Below are 17,371 nucleotides of genomic sequence, written 5' to 3' on the forward strand. Positions count from 1 at the left end.
ATTTTTGTGCTTTATAAATTAATATAATTAATTTGTTTGGGTGAGACTGCACAAATATTGCTCTTTGGTATGGATCTACCAAATGCCATTAGTAGGATTACTCTCAACATGCTATATGTTTTAATCTAGATGCCAAGTAAAATTACACAAGAAGGACAATGCTGGCTAAAAATGCTGATTAATTTGCACACATTGCATTAAAACAAATAAAGAAAGAACAACCTCAATGGAAGACTTGGAAGACTTGTACATTCTCTCTTCTCTTAAACTCAATAGCAGTATTGAGGTTTACATATAGTGTGCAAATCGTGATTATGCCCTGACATAGTTTCAGTTCTCCCACTAGTTGAACCCATTCAATTCATCTGAGGATCAATATACAAATACGACTTATTTCATATATGAAAAGACGTACAATAATTTTACTATATACATTCAGCTAGCCAGATCTAATTCTGGCTGCATGATTAGAATCCATAGAAGAGTAGGGCTTAATCCCCATAAGCCTATGGAACAATGATCTCTTCAGTCCATTCCCTCCCCTCCCTATTCTTGATCTCACCCAACGTGGAAAGTCATCCATTGAACCTGTAATTACGATGACAGTCTTCTCACAAACTAGATTTGCAAGAGCCACAATCGCTTCAGGCTCCATCGAAGAAGATGCATCCACCAAGAAAATGTGACTGAAATGGTTGGCTTCAATTCCAGCATTGTGAAGTCTGAAACTACTCATGTAGGTGGAAGACACAATGTTGAATTCTCTGAGCTCATCGACAGGAGGGCAAGTGAAGCACTCCCCTTTAAACAGGCACGTTGGCATAATGTCATCTGGCACAAGTTCCATGTCTCGGAAGGCAGCATTAGCTCGGAACAACTTGGTCTTTGGAATCTCGTCGAGCAAACTCCTCATTAATGCATCGCACGTCATGTTCCTAGGAGTGCATATAAGTATTTTGGAGCTAACAACATTCCTGTGTATTTGGATGACTGCTTCTTGAATAAATTTCCCAGTGGCGGTGAGTTCCCCAAACTCGTAGGCGAGGGGTCCTTCTATGAGATAGGGGACAAGACCTTTACGGTTTAGGATTCTTCGAATTACATGATGATGCTTAATGGAAGGCTGGATGGTTGGAGAAACCATGTTCCCATCCGAGCTTGCATAATCAGTAATGCCTTCGGGATTTGGGAAGAGGATCATACACAGCAAAGGATTTGTTGCAGCGGAGATTGCAATATGAGATCTTTTCAAGCAAACTCTATTGAAGGAGAAGCTAACATTATACTTTTTCATTGATGAATGTTGTTTGTGAAAATCGCGTCCAAACTCTACTAAAACAGTTCTGCTCTTTACCACACAAACAATGACTCCCTGGTTTTTTTGGATAAAATGGAAAAAAGAGAGCAAGAGATCTAAATGTTAGATGATAAACCAAGACTACACAAGTATGTCACAGATGAAAAGATAAAATTGTCTCAAATGTTGTGTTAAAGCATAGCACCTTCAAGACTATCTTTAGGGCACAAAAAATATCTAAATATCATAATGCAATGCTAAAAGTATAGCTCAACATTTCCATTGCACATTAAGAAGAATCTGAGAAACAAACCTTGAAAGGTTCCGCAGATATCTGGTCTGAGGGCCGTACAAGGACAAAATCTCTTGATAAAAGATAAGGCCTTCTTTCAGGAACAGCATCAATCTCAAATGCTACCAAAGAATGTTGATCATTCCGACTGCTTTTTGTCTTAGAAATCTCTCTCAAATTATGAATTTTAGAGTCTTTATTTTCTCGCAACTCAAGAGTAACTCCTTCCAATAAATATTCGCTCCATTTCTATGTAAAAAGATCAGCATGGTAAATTGAGACCAATAGTATGAAAGAAACTGAATTAAACAATACATCAAAGATGGAAAACTGATTGGAAATTTTGGAGGCAATAAGCTATATATATAAATGCTATATTACTGTAAAGAAAAGAATGTGCAAGAGTTCTGTGTTGACAATATTTCAGTTTGGTAAGAATGAAAGAATACCCCAGTACCAACATTACAAAAGAATTGCTTGGATTTTGCAAATTATACAACAAGCCCCAGCTTTGCTATTCAGCATTCCCAATCTTTGAAAATAATGTTCTAAGGTGTATAGATCAAAGAGAAAATGGAGGAATAGAAAGAGAGGTGGGTGATCGTTGATAGCAAACATAAGTGTAGATAATATGGATCAATATATGCACCTTTTGACCATGTTAATGAACATATGCATCTTTTGATTGATACAGACCAATATTTGTAAAAGAAATTGCAGAAGGCTACAAGATCATTCTTTTTGACTGCATCCTCTTGGATTGAAGAATATCTCTATATCTGCTTAAGGAATTAATGATGCTCTAGCTGTAACACACAACCACACAAATTATTTTTACAATTTGGAAATACAAAAAATAACTCCCCCTGTAATGGTGAACAAATAACTTAAAGTGGACTTTCCACCCATCCTCTTTCCCTTTCATGTTTAAATCTGAAGAGTATACTGTCATCCTCAAAGCATAGTGCTAACCTATCATACTTTTAAAACACTTGAAGATCCCCATACTTAATTGTCTAAAATGCCTTCCTTAGATCTGAGAGCAATCTTTCTAAAACTCCAACTGCATGCATAATATCTCATTTAATACTACCATAGTATACATGCGTGATCTAATTGAAAAGGAATATAGAATCTTTGCCATCTCTACTTCTGAGATCTCACTAGTACCTTTAGTCAACTTAAAATGACTGGATAAGAGAGTTGTGCCTGCTTCAGCATCTTTATGTTGAACCTTTCTAAAACTTTTTCAACATATTTCTCTTATAAGAGCCACAACTGTCTAGCTTTTCTATCTTGAGTTAATTTCAATACCTAGCATGCATATGGTTAGCACCAAATTCTTTATATTATATGATCTACTAACTCTTTCTTCGACTAATCAATCATAATACTATCATACCATATAATTAGCATATCATCCACATAGAGGAATAGTATATCAAGATTACCATGCGAGTATCTAAAATATACACATGAATCAAAATCTTCTCTTTTGTAGCCTAAGCTAGTAAAAGGGAGTCTACCTTTTCATATCAGTTTCTAGTTGTATGCTATAGACCATACAAGCTCTTCTTCAACCGTATGTTTCTTCCTCTTATCTTAAAATTCATATGGCTTCTCCATATATATCTCCTTTTTAAAGTCCGTGCAAGAAAGCAAACTTGGCATCACACTGTACAAGCTCATGATTCAAGCTAGTTTCTAGACCCGCCACAACTTGAATAGATGTTATCTTCATAAGTGGAAAAAAGATCTAAACAAAGATGATGCCCTTCTTTTGACCGAACCTTTTTACCATTGGTTGAGCTTACACTGAAACAACTTATTGTGATCATTCTTCAACTCAATCACCCATTTGTTCTTTATAGATTATATATCAATTGGCAACTCAACTAAATCATATTATTCGCCATAAAGAGATTTCATCTCTTCTTGCATAATTTTGATCCAAAGATCTTTATCTGTATAGCATTGTACCTCTTGCATTCACTGTGGCTCCCTTTGTTCTATATATAGGATAAACTCCGAGTTGTTATGCCTATGGAATAGATGTCATGCTCTATTCAACCTCTTTACTATAAGGTAAACAATTGGTGGAATTTGCTCCCGTGAGGTACATCTTTTCCGACTATCTTGTCACATTTTATTCCACGCCTAGCCACTAATATATAAAAACTCTAGCTCAGTTATTGATTCAAGAGTACACTATAAATAAGTAGAAACTAGTGGGAGATTTACAATTTTACTTGAGGTAAATTGCAAGTCTTCTTTGATCTCTTTGTATCACTATAGTCTCATGCTAATGGAGGTCTATTTCTCTACTTCTTATTACCTTCTTCTATTTAGGATCATAAATGTACAACTACACACTGCATTTCTATATAGAATGAATATCAAGGTCCTTATAGAACAATAAATAAAAGCCCTACAACCAAATATTCTCACATGATTATAACATATATTCTTTTCAATCTAAGCTCACTCTAATATATCAAACTAACAGAATTGATGGGGGAACTATTCGATTGATGGAGGAAGTATTCAATTGATGGGGGAACTAGTCAATAAATACACTATTGCATTGTCTCCCTTCAAAGCAACTTAGGTGGTCATCCTTAACATGCTCCTCATGTTCTCCACAATGGTCATTCATCTGCTCAACAACTCTTGTGTTGAGGTGTCTTAGATATTATCAGCACTTGTCCTATTGACTTGAGCACATGATGATTACATGGGACTCCAATTTTTTCTTCTTCTATGTTGAGAATCAATATCCTATTAATGATTATTACATGGGACTCCTTTAATTGTCATATACATACAACTTAATATTCCCTTGCCGTTCCTTTTCTATGTCAAAACTATAATTCATATATTATGTCTTAGCTCCACTTAATTTTAAATTTTTACTTCCAAAATTTCTCTCCACAATTTCAGCTTTTAACTGTATTCTAGCTATACTCTTATCAAATGAGACAACGTAATTTCTAAATAAAATACACTAAAGTTGCTTATCTTCTTTAGGAATAGCAAGTTAATCTAATATTACTGAAACATAATCTGTGTTAAGCTAAATCTTTCTGTAAACCTATAATTATACGAAACTATTTTTACTTTCAATATCCCTCACACTAATAATTATATTATTATTCTTATAACATTCATTACATTGATATAATTGCTATATATTTCCTCTAAAATCCACCATAATAACTATGTAGAAAGTCTATCACAAATGAAAAGTTATGTGCAAATGAGCATATACATATTCCTTTCACAATATTTGTCCGTTAGTTATCTCTTTTAGAAAGAATCTATAGTTGATCTTTTGAGCATGTAGTCAAATTATGTTTCAATAATTCATTTTCCATATCTTATTGATTTAACTCATCAACTGATTCCCCCTATAATTTGAACAAGATTATAGATCACCTTTGCTCTTGCAAATAAGAATAAAAAATTTGATATTTGATTCAGAAGTGATAATCTCAAAAGCTTTTACTGTTAGAAAAGTGATCAACCTTCGTAATATTACTGCCAAGAAATGAGGATTCGCTTTGTGACAAGAGAGTACCTCGAGTTCATAGTCTTCTGCGTAAAGCAAAGTACGGAAATAATCAGCATAACCGTGTGGGGTTAATGGCATCATTGCAGGCAACTTATCGTTCTTGATCAACTCCTCGATATCCTCAGGAATCTCGTATATTTCAGCGAGTGTGCGTTTTTCGAAAAATGGACGAGGTTGGAATGAGTAGTCCCTAGTAGAATCATCACGGTTTGTCTCAGGTGTCCGTTTCTGTTGCTTTTGGGAAAAGGAAGCAAACGTATCTGTGAAGTTGGAGGTATTTGATGGAAGAGTAGTTGATGGCAAAAGCGAAGATTTGTCATGGTAATTCAAGGTCGATTGACGCTTGATCAAGACTTGAGTGGAAGGCCCATGCGATGATGAGGCAGGGAGTACAGAAGAACACTTCGATGAAAGAGGATCGGCGACTACAGGATGTTTGGATGAGACTGAAGAGGTCAAGGGAGAAGCAGAAGCATTTAAGGAGGGTTTAGAAGGCTTCGTTGAGGCCTGATGCATGACCCAAATGTGAGTGGAATCAGGCACCTTGGCAGAAATTTTCCCATTGAGTTCAGGATTTCCGTCTCTTGCGTCAGGCGTGTGCTTTTGCTTGCTCGTGGTTGTTCCCGACGATCTCCTACTGGCATCAGCCTGTTGGAACTGTGAGCTGAAAGGTAAAGTCTTCGATTCCGATGGGTGAGAAGAAGATTGTGGACTTAAAGGCAAAGTCTTCGATTTCGGTGGGGGAGAAGAAGATCGGGAAGCTCCGGAAGAGTGCCCGGAAGAAACTTTTGGGGCAGAATCATTAGGCTGATTCGATGAGAGAGGACCGGAGGCGGTGGAAAACCTAGATAGCAAAGCGGGGGACGGAGAAACAGAAGCATTTAACGGCGGAGAAGCCACTGAAGACTTCCACGGATACAGTAAGGTCGTAGTTGAAGGATACGACTCCGACGATGAGGAATTTCTTTGAAGGAACGGCAAATCCTCGACGCGATGGCTGGTGCTGCTGCTGCTGCTGGTCGTCGCGTTTAATAGATCGAAAGCGTCGTCGTCATCTCCGTAGCGGAAGATGAAGCGCAACACATCGAGGAAGTACCCCATGCTCGATCTCGATCTCGATGTCTAGTCTGGAGAGACTAACAAAGGAGCAGAGATTTAGTGGAGACAGACACTGCTTTTTCTTCTATACGAGCATGCTTCAGCGGACTTAAAATAGTAAAGGAAAAGTTGCTTTTTCTTTTATTCGAGCTGCTTTTTCTTCTATACGATGCTGAATTTTATGCTCTGTTTACTTGGGAGAGAAGGAAGAACAGATCGCCTGTTTTAATTCGATTACCAAATATATAATACTTACTTGTTTAACTTTTTAATGATCAAATTTAATTGCGCTCTCTGTGTTCGCCGTTGTAGATGTAGAAGGGAATCTGTAGAGTGTAGACTTTGATTGTGCGCGCGTCCTGATTTAAAGGGAAAAAAAATCATTAAAGGTGTAGCTTGTTTTAATTTATCATCGAAAATATGTTCGGCTCGTTTTTTTCGATCATATTTAATTACGCTTCTAACCCGGTCTAATCTTGCACTCTCACCTGCACACAGCGAAAATAAAAAACAACTAATATGTCGGTCACCTGCAATTGTTCTACGCACCCCTCCGCCTTTTTCCGAATTCTAACGTTCACTTCCCTGTTTTTTCGCCAGGAGTTCGTACATAAATAAGTGCAAATAAATACAAATAGAAATAGAAATAGAAATGCAATCGAGCCAAGTCGAGTCGAGTCAAATTTTTGAATGTTTGAGTTTGACTTGTTTATAATTGAACCGATTTTGAATTTTATTTAACGAATATATTCATGACTCACGAGCTTATTCGAATTTTTATTGAGCTAAACGGGCTTAATAAATATAAATTATAAATTTAAATATTTATTAAAAACTAAATTATATATTTAGAGAAAATTATAATATTATTATTAAAATTTATAATTTTATTCTAATAAATAAATTTAATATATTTATCTATATTTTTCATAAGTAAAATGTAAAATCTATAAATTTAATATCAAAACTATTATTTTTTTTATTTAAAAGTTACTTAATGAGCTTAACGAACGTGCTCACGAGCTAATGAGCCGAATATTACGAAACTTGAACTTGGTTTGTTTATCTTAACGAGCCTCATTAAACGAGCTCAAACGAGTTTTTATCGAATCGAGCTTCGAATAGCTCGCGAGCGGCTTGGTTCATTTACACCCCTAAGTGCAATTGAGGATTAGTATAAAGTAATTCAATAGAGAATATTATTTCATTTAGGGTTATAAATTAAGTGAATATTCATGAATAAACTTAGTAATTAGTTTGATAAAAGTTTATTTATGTTTGTTCTATACCCATAAGATCAATTAAATAAATAAATTTGAACAACTCGTTAAACTAAATAAATAACCTTGAACACATGTGTGTTCAACTCATTAATATTCGCAAACAATGTTCATGAACAATGAACTATGTTCATTAATAAAATTATTATCAATATGTTAAATAAAAAAACTTTTAAAATGAACAAATAAATTTGAATTATTAAACTCAATAATCAATCAAACAAGTAAAAATTTTAACAAATAAATAAATTTGAATTGAGAGCTCAATTACGTTTAAATGAACCAAGCTTAAGTCAACCTTTAATTGAAAGCTCGATAACATCTAAATGAATCAATCTTAAGTCAAGCTTAAATTGAGAGTTCGATAACATCTAAACCAATCAAGCTCAAGCTAAGCTTGAACCAAGTTCAATCTCATAAAAAATAAACCAAGTCAAACTTGAATAATCATTCTAAAAGCTTAGTTCATTTTAGGTTAAGCTCAGTTACATTATCAAACAAGTTTGAACACCCCAAATCTTGGCTTGTTTACAACCCTAATTTCGCCTAGAGTTCGTACATAAGCAAACTGCAAAAGAGGTTCAGTATATGATCCTAAATATTAACCGCGTGGGGAGTGTGTCATCCAAAAAGTATGTCGCACATGCCACACATTCGATCAGGCATATGCTGAGATAGCTCGATAGCATATTACATAGAATTTCAATCGCGCACTTCCTTTAGAAACATTCCCGAGTGGGAATATTCCTGAAAATATCACAAAAGACTTCAATCATTCACTCACTTTAAAAACATCCTGATTGGGAACATCCCTAGAAAGATCACACAGGACTTCAGCTGCGCATTCACTTTCGGAACATTCTCGACTAAGAATATCTCCGAAAAGATCACACAAGACTCCAATCGTACATGCACTTTAGAAACATCCCCAACTAAGAACACATTCTTGACTAAGAACATCCTCAAAAATATCGCAAAAGACTTCAGTCATGCACTCACTTTGGGAATATTCCTAACTGAAAACATCTTAGTAGCAGGTCATTCTAGATAGGGTTGGACCTTCAATGAGGTCAGGTAAGCAGCCTCCTCAGAGCCTAACCTAGGAAGGGACCCTAATATTTTTTTTAATTATATTTATATTGTTGGTGGCCCATGATGAAAGAGATGACCCAAAACTCACATGGGTTTAAAGGCCAAAAACATATATTTACACTTACACACATAGATCCATTGATGTGCTTCTTATTACATGTCACTAGGTACAACAACAATCAAGCATTTTCCCACTAGGTGGGGTCGGCTGTATGAATCCTTTTACGCCATTGAGCTCTATCTCCTATTATATCATCATCTATATTTAAATAAATTTTATCTTATTTTATTGTTGCTAACCAAGTCTTTTTTGGTCTTCCTCTTCCTCGTTTGATATGCATGTTTATCATAGTTTCACATCGCCTAACTGGAGCATTTATTGGTCGTCTAAGTACATGTCCGTACCATCTTAAACGTGTTTCTCAGAGTTTGTCCTCAATAGATACAACTCTGACTTTCTCTCTAATGCTCTCATTTCTTATTTTGTCCATCTTCGTATGTCCACACATCCACCTTAACATCCTCATCTCTGAAACTCTCATCTTCTACTCATGTGCTCGAGTCATAGCCCAACATTCAGCTTCATATAACATAGCAGGTCTAACTGCGGTTTTATAGAACTTACCTTTAAGTTTAAAAGGTACTTTACGGTCACATAAAACACCCGACGCTCCCCTCCATTTCACTCATCCTGCTTGTATTCTATGTAAGACATCTCTCTCAATCCCTCCATCATTTTGTAAAAATGATCCTAAATATTTAAATCTCTCGGTTCCAGGCAACACGTCATCTCCTATCTTAACAATTGTTTCATTACTTCTAATATTGCTAAACTTAAATTCCATATATTCTATCTTTAATCTACTAAGCTTAAAATCATTCCCTTCTAGGGTTTCCCTCCAAGATTCTAGCTTAGCATTTACTCCTTCACGTGTCTCATCTACCAAAATAATATTATCTGCAAACAACATGCACCACGGTACTGTATCTTGAATGTGCGTAGTGAGTTCGTCCATAATTAGTGTTAAAAGATAAGGACTTAGGGATGATCCTTGATGTAACTCTATCTTTATTGGAAATGCTTCAGTTATTCCGTCGGAAGTCTTTACTCTGGTCATTACATCCTCATACATATCCTTAATTAGTTCAATATATGTTACGCTAATACCTCTCTTTTCTAAAATTCTCCATATAATTTCTCTTGGGACTCTATCATAAGCTTTTTCTAAGTCAATGAATACCATGTGTAGATCTTGTTTTTGCTCCCGATATTTTTCAATTAATTGTCTAAGGAGATGTATAGCTTCTATTGTTGACCTTCCAGACATGAATCCAAATTGATTTTCTGTCACTGTGGTCTCCTTCCTTAATCTTTTTTCTATTATTTTTTCCTAAAGTTTCATAGTATGACTCATTAGTTTAATACCCATATAGTTTGCACAATTTTGTATATCTCCCTTGTTCTTATATAAGGGAACTAGAGTACTTATCCTCCATTGATCAGACATTCTTTTCGTTTTCAATATCATGTTAAATAATTTTGTAAGTCATTCAATACCTTGTTTCCCTAAGCACTTCCATACCTCTATCAGAATATCATCTGGTCCAATAGCTTTTCTATTGTGTATCTCATTTAAAGTTTGTTTTACTTCTGAAGTTTGAATTCTATGATAAAAATTAAAATTTCTATGCTCATTTGACCTAATTAAATTACCTAAGTTAAGTTGGTCACCTAAACCTTCATTAAAAAGTTGATGAAAATACCTCTTCCACCGCTCTTTTATTTCTCCATCATTTACTAATACCCTATTACATTCATCTTTAATACATTTTATTTGGCTAAGATCTCTTGTTTTCCTTTCTCTCACTTTAGCTATTCTATGAATGTCTCTTTCCCCTTCTTTTGTATCCAATTTTTGATATAACCGTTCAAAAGTTTTATTTTTTGCTTCATTCACTACTTTCTTAGTTTCTTTCTTAGCTATTGTATATTTTTTAAAGTTTTCCTCGTTCTTACAAATATATAATTCCGTATAAGCTATTCGTTTTTCCTTCACTTTCTCTTGTACTTTCTCATTCCACCACCAAGATTTTTACTTAGTGGTGCATGCCCCTTTGACTCACCGAGTACACTTTTAGCTACTATTTTTAATTTTGATATCATCTTATCCCATGTTGTATTAGAGTCATCGTATATTTCACCTAATGCTTGTACTTCTACCTTCTTCTTAAATATATTTTGTTTCTCATCCTTTAACTTCCACCACTTAATTCTAGGAATTGTATATATTTTCTTTCTATTGATACTATATTTGAGGCGTATATCCAACACTACTACCCTATGTTGGGTAGTTAAGATTTCTCCAGGGATGACTTTGCAATCTTTACAAATCTCTCTTTCCTTCTTCCTAATCATAAGAAAGTCAATTTACGATTTATTATTCTCACTTTTGAATGTGACTAAGTACTCTTCTCTTTTCTTAAAAAACGTATTAGCTAATATAAGGTCATATGCTATCGCAAAATCTAATATAGTTTTCCCTTCCTCATTCCTCGTTCCAAATCCACAACTCTCATGTACTCTCTCATATTCCTCATTTTTCACTCCGACATGCCCATTTAGATCACCTCCTATTAAAATCATATCATTTGATGGAATATTTTGTAATATTTCATCTAAGTCCTCCCAAAACCTTGATTTGGTAGCTTCATCTAATCCTACTTGTGGTGCATATACGCTAATTATGTTCATAGTTTCTTTTGCCACTATTATCATAAGGGCTATAATTCTATCCCCTTTTCTAACTACTCCTACAACTTTATTTTTTAACAAACTATCTACAATGATACCCACTCCATTTCTTGTTTTACTCTTTCCTGTGTACCATAACTTAAAACCCGAGTTCTCTATCTTCTTTGCCTTCTCGCCTGTCCATTTTGTCTCTTGTACACACAAAATACCAATTTTTCTCCTAATCATCATATCTACTACCTCCATTGATTTACCAGTGAGAGTTCCTATATTCCATGTTCCAAATCTTAGATTATTAGTTTTCCTATCATATTTGTTCTTATTTAACCTATAGTGTGAGAACTCTTGCCTATTTAACACTACACCCAAGTTTTCATGGAGATGTAACGGTCCTTGCTGAGACATTACAGTCGAACCCTGTAACGCGAACTCTTGCATATTTATCACTACACCCCAAGTTCTGGAGATGTAGCGGTTCTTGCCGAAACGTTACAGTCGGACCCTACAACGCGTTCCTTCCGGGGAACAACCTAGCATTAGCACAATAGTTTAATGGATTTATTCATTGAATATTTGTCATAGTTTGGCGTTGGCTGGCAACCTAATGCAACCCTTCTCCTTTATCCGGGCTTGGGACCGGTCATCATGGGCGGAGTTATTACATGTCACTAGGTACTTCAAATAAATAAAGATCAGAAACTCATTAAACTCAAAAGAAGAAATGTAGTAAGGAGTCCCAAGTCGTATTTTTTTTCAAGGATAACTAGTACATGTGTGTGAATTCTAGATTCAAATTATTCTTTTGATTTTCTTAATGAAATTGAGTGTTTTGGTTTTTGATCAGTTAAAAGAAAGAATAGAAATGATCTCCAATTCAAATTGAACACTCACTTCAGCAAAGTAATCTTAACACTTTTATTAAATTCACATTACAAATTGAATTCATCTAATTCTCAATAGTTCATTAGTACAATCAAAAATAGAATCAAAGAAAGACGGTTCTCAACTCTATATGATCCGCTTATGTGGACTAAGACAAGAATTGACATAACCCACTTATTTGAATTGACACCCTAACACAATTCAAATTGTAATCATTCAAATGTAAAGATCATGGGGTTCTGATTTCAGTAAAGAATGGATGAAATGCAATAATGAAATGCAGGAATGAATAGAAAACAAATTGCAAATGCAAGTAATCAGATCATAAAATCTGAGCAAGTGATCTTGAAATCAAAGGTAAAGAAAACGTTCCACAACTCAAATCCGAGATCAAACTCCTCTCTATTGTGACACAAAGATACTCCTGGAGACCTCCCTTCAAGCAATCTCTGGAGACAATCCGAGCTCCTAGTGGCACAGACGACACTCACAGCTCCTAGGTACCTCCTTTCAAGCTCGCGATCAGCTGACAAACTCAACACACAACGAAACAGAGTATTGTAAACTAGTACTTGCTCTCTCGATCGATTAATCCGATCAATTCAGGAGTCGTTGGCAAAATGGCTAACGGAATGGAATCAAAAACTCCTGGGTACCTCCCTTCAAGCTCCGTTGGATGATGGATACCGGAGATCGAAGAAACTCCCTCTGATTTGCGGCGAAGTGGAGAAACTCAAGAAACAACATTGTGATCAGGGAAACCTCCCTCTGATGCGCTCTAACCTCCGTGTGATAGTCCTAGTAGCTCAAAGTTTGCCGAAGATGAAGAAAACTTAATCTCAGATTTGGAAGTGAAGCAGGAGCAACGGGGAAGAAAATTGAACAGTAGAAAAAATCACGAGAAGAAAACGCCCGAGCTCCTAGATCACTATAGCTTCTCACACCTTTTAAATAAACTTCCAATTTGATCGGACGGTCCATAATTCTTCCATCTTGATCAATGGTCCAAACATCTCATATTTGGATCAAAAGCTCTAGATCTTCATCAATGGTTGTGATCTACTTCTACATGGCTCGGATGGAGTAGATCTTTGATGTAAAGCTCATATCTCTCTTGATCTTGGATGGATGGTCCAAATTGCTCTAAAGCTTGATAGTCTTGCTTAAACTTCGATTCGAGCGAAATTTTGGTTCAAATTAATTCGAGTCTAAGATTCTTTGATGCCTACAAAATAACAATCAAATATTAGCATCAAATAACACATTAATAAGATAATTTATAATTAAGTCCAAGAATAAATGTAATGCATGAAATATGATGTAAATATGAGTTTCATCTATGAATAAAACATCAAATCATGCATGTATGAATCAAAATAGTATAACAAAATCATGGTTATCAAATTCTTCAGACTTAGTCTTGAACGCCCCATGCAATTCAAAAAAACCTAAGAATCTACTTTAATGGCACCCCCTAAATAAAGTCCTAAATATTATTAGAAAAGTAAAGAAGGAAAACCATCTAAGATTATCACATTCCAAAATCTCAAGCATTCATGGACATCAACTTTACTCTTGGTTAACTACATAATAATTTTCATCCTTTATGAAAAAATTGAAAATGATTTCATATTAAAACCTCACAAGATTTAATTTTTGGCAACCCTCATCCTATTTCATATGTAATCACAAAAATAGAGGGCACTCATGCTACTTATGCTTCTTGCACTACCATATGTTTGCTTATCTTCTACTCTCTACCACTATCCAAAGCATTAGAATACATAATTATGAAGGTTAATCATAGAAAGGAAGAGTAAGAACGTGAATCAAATGCAATTTGGAAAATTGGCTCAAGGAATAGATAAGGAAGAAAAAATTAGCAACAAATTCTAGTGGAAGATATGGATACAAAAAAATGTTATCTAATGAATTCCGACCACACTTCCTTATTTCTCTTCTTCCTTAACTACAATTGTATCAATTCTGTTTGGCAATTTCAACTTCAAGTTCATTTAGTAACTCTTCTTCAAAATTTAATGTAAGCTGATTTTTTTTATTCTAAACATCTGAGTTCTTATTTTCTTAGGTATTAACCTAAGAAAACATGTCATTTACTCTTAGTTAAAGTATACCATCTTCACTTCAATTTATTTCTAACTCTTTCTAAACCTTGGCACAAGACTGCACTTACAGATTCTCACCATTACTGCATTTCTTTAACTTACTATTAGGCCTGATATTTATTCACTGTATTTGTTTACTTTTGTTGCCTCGTTGTGCATTCAATCATTGAAACAACTTAAACCATACCCCCACACTTAAATGATTGGTCGTCTCGAGCAATTAAATTCATCAATAGATCAACCAAGACTTCAACATCTAAAGCTCAGGAATTAAGCAACATCATTTACCAAAGATGTAGGTTGTTGTTGCTTTTCAAACTAATACATTTCTATCACATTGTCTTGCTGAATTTATGTCCTTTTGATGACCAGGTCCTGCATAGAATAAGGTTACTAGTGTGAGCCATGAAAACTCAGAAAGGAAAGCACCAATTTACAATGGCAAAGCAAGAACTTCACTTGAATTTCTCAATGATCTAGAAATTAGATTCAAAACATCATGTTCAATGCAACTCGGGATTCCAGAGATCAGATTCATTAAAGCTTAACCAATTGAGCTATCTCAAGTTTTCAAAATTTCAGGAATTTGGACAAGACAATCAAATTCTAAGAAGTTAAACTAGAAAAACATTTCAACTGTGACTTAGATCCCACATACTGAGTCCAAACATATTTGCACCAATCTGTTTCTGGCTTCATTTAAATTCTGCTTTTAAGTGCTTGGATTCAAGAGAATTTAAACACTAATGAACATGTAATTCCTTTAAGATTCCAATAATAACTTCTCAAAATGATACAATTAACTCCAAATCTGACTTCTAGATTTTTTTTTCAATTCTATTTCTACCATTATAGAAACTAGAATGCTATAATGATGATTTTTTTTGCTACACTTCTCTTATCAGAATTTAACTTCTCCTTTTCAACACAAATCATATTGCCCAGAATTTTAGCTTTTCAGATTCTCAATTGACAAAACCTTTAGTTAGAAAGTTGGCACAATTTTCTTGCTACATCCTTCATTATCTCTTTTGATCTGCAGATTCAGCAACTTTTCAAAACTATCAAAGTTCTATTTTTTGGTCAAACAAATAAGAATCTGTTATGCAGATTCAGCTCCAGAATTTCCTTCAGGGCCTTTGGTGAATCAGTAATTTGAGTTGGCCATTGCATGCTATTGATTCCATTCATTCCTTATCAACAATAGCAAAAATAATTGAGTTCACTAACAACAATTTCAGTAACCAACAAACAAACTGCAGAACAGATTTTGCTTCAGTTTCTAGTTTCCAGCTTGTGTTTCTATTTTCAAACCAATTCTCAATCTAACAATCATGTAAACTATGGAGAAGCAATATTATCATTTATCAACACTCTACAATCAGCTAGCTTTCAATTTTTCAGTGAACAAATGACTTTAAACTCCATTTAGCACAAGGTGTAAATTCCTAATTTTCTGTACAACTTTCTTGACTTTGTATCAACTAGTCATCATTTAGCCACCAAAAATTCCAATTCCTTTTCATCTAGCTTCTTAAGATCCTTATCAATTCATCCTCCAAAAATTTCCAAGTTTTAACAACTCTAGCTTGTTGTAACTCATTTTCCAAAATGGCATAGAAATGCTTTAGCAGCAGGAATTCTACATTTCTCTCTTTCCTAATCTTCTTTGAACATCCGACCAAACCTTGAACTTTAACCTCCAAAAAGACTATCTTCTTAACATTCAATCACAATTATCTTTCCCTTCAATTCCTTCCAATAAAAAAGAGCATTTCTCATACTCTAGTAACATTCCTGCACCTGAATTCAGATTTCTACATTCTGTCTTTTCTTTTTTTTTTTCAATCTGATCATGTTTCCAAATTTGTAACTTCACTTCCATTTTCATAAGCACTCATCATATTTCCTTACTCAACACTTGTTGCCCATTGACGAATTGGTATAGTTTCTAGTGCATTTGACAGCTCTCAGCTTTTATTTTTTTAAAAAAAAATTCTACACATGAAATGCATATTCCAGCATTTTAGATTTTAGCATTTCTTCATTCTTTCTTTTCAGTTTCAGATTACTGCCCATATCTCTTTTTTTCCATTTCAACACTTAGATTATAATCAATATTGTCTCTTGAATGGAGTAGGACTTCACCATGTTAGCTACCTATTCTTTTTGCCTTTATTTCTGCATCTACAGCATTCTCACAGTTTCCTGCAGCTTACTGTTTCTGGATTCAGTGAATTGAGCTACTGAATTTCAGTTTCAACATTTAACATTACAATATCCAATGCTTGAATTCAACAGAATGTTTCATCAAAACAGTGTAAATCTTTAGCACACAGACCCTTCACAGAAACCTTGCTTCAACTCTTCTTTCTGTTAATCCAGTAAACTCCAAAATTCAGTAAAATTCAACAATTCAAGTTTCCAAAATTCATTTCAATTCTTCACTTGCATTTCATTGTAGCACAACAACAATATTCCAAATGCGAGTAGCTTCTAAACTTACTACACAACCCATGTCCAGAATTTAGCAACTTCAAAAAAAATTATTGCACAGATGTCAGTTACTGTAGATTTCAGCAATTCAGTTCTTCATTAGCATTATAGCAATACTTAATATTACATAGGGTCAGTGGTCTTCATTAACTTCCCATTACTACACAGTAGCAATCTCAATTTTTGCAGAATTCAGCATAGTAGTAATGTCATTCTGCATTTCTTCTATCTAGAGTCTTTAAAGGTCTTGGAAGGCAAGAACACAATTTGTTGCTGCACAATACAGGACTACACTTGAGTTTCTCACTGGTTTAAATTTGCTAGTGAATTTTGATACACCATTTGATACACAACAGTTTCCAGCTTCCTTGTTTCTGCACTTCCATGTTCTACAGATTTCCTGTTTCTACATCTACTAATTTATGCATTTCAAATCCAATTCAACAAGGATTCAATAGATTTAAGCTGCCAAAAGGTTTATAGTT

The 17,371-nt window shown here is 34.6% G+C and overlaps 1 protein-coding gene across 1 annotated transcript; it reads right to left on the reverse strand.

The window, feature by feature from the left end:
- Nucleotides 1-366: 366 nt before the first annotated feature.
- On the reverse strand, nucleotides 367-6,413 carry LOC121985669 (probable RNA helicase SDE3). The gene is made up of 3 exons (XM_042539271.1): nucleotides 5,167-6,413; nucleotides 1,611-1,838; nucleotides 367-1,372 (listed from the first exon to the last, which is right to left on the reverse strand). Exons 1-3 carry the CDS (start codon nucleotides 6,259-6,261, stop codon nucleotides 440-442), a joined length of 2,256 nt encoding a protein of 751 aa, XP_042395205.1. The 5' UTR covers nucleotides 6,262-6,413; the 3' UTR covers nucleotides 367-439.
- Nucleotides 6,414-17,371: the final 10,958 nt, after the last annotated feature.

This window comes from Zingiber officinale, chromosome 1B, assembly GCF_018446385.1.
Source record: "Zingiber officinale cultivar Zhangliang chromosome 1B, Zo_v1.1, whole genome shotgun sequence".
NCBI lineage: Eukaryota > Viridiplantae > Streptophyta > Magnoliopsida > Zingiberales > Zingiberaceae > Zingiber > Zingiber officinale.

Excerpts from the sequence above, each read along its gene's own strand:
- LOC121985669 (XM_042539271.1), bottom strand. The coding sequence starts at position 6,261 with ATGGGGTACTTCCTCGATGTGTTGCGCTTCATCTTCCGCTACGGAGAT. Across the intron at positions 1,839-5,166 it reads CAGAAGACTATGAACTCGAG|AAATGGAGCGAATATTTATT; the intron begins GTACTCTCTTGT and ends CTTTTTACATAG. Across the intron at positions 1,373-1,610 it reads TATCTGCGGAACCTTTCAAG|GGAGTCATTGTTTGTGTGGT; the intron begins GTTTGTTTCTCA and ends CAAAAAAACCAG.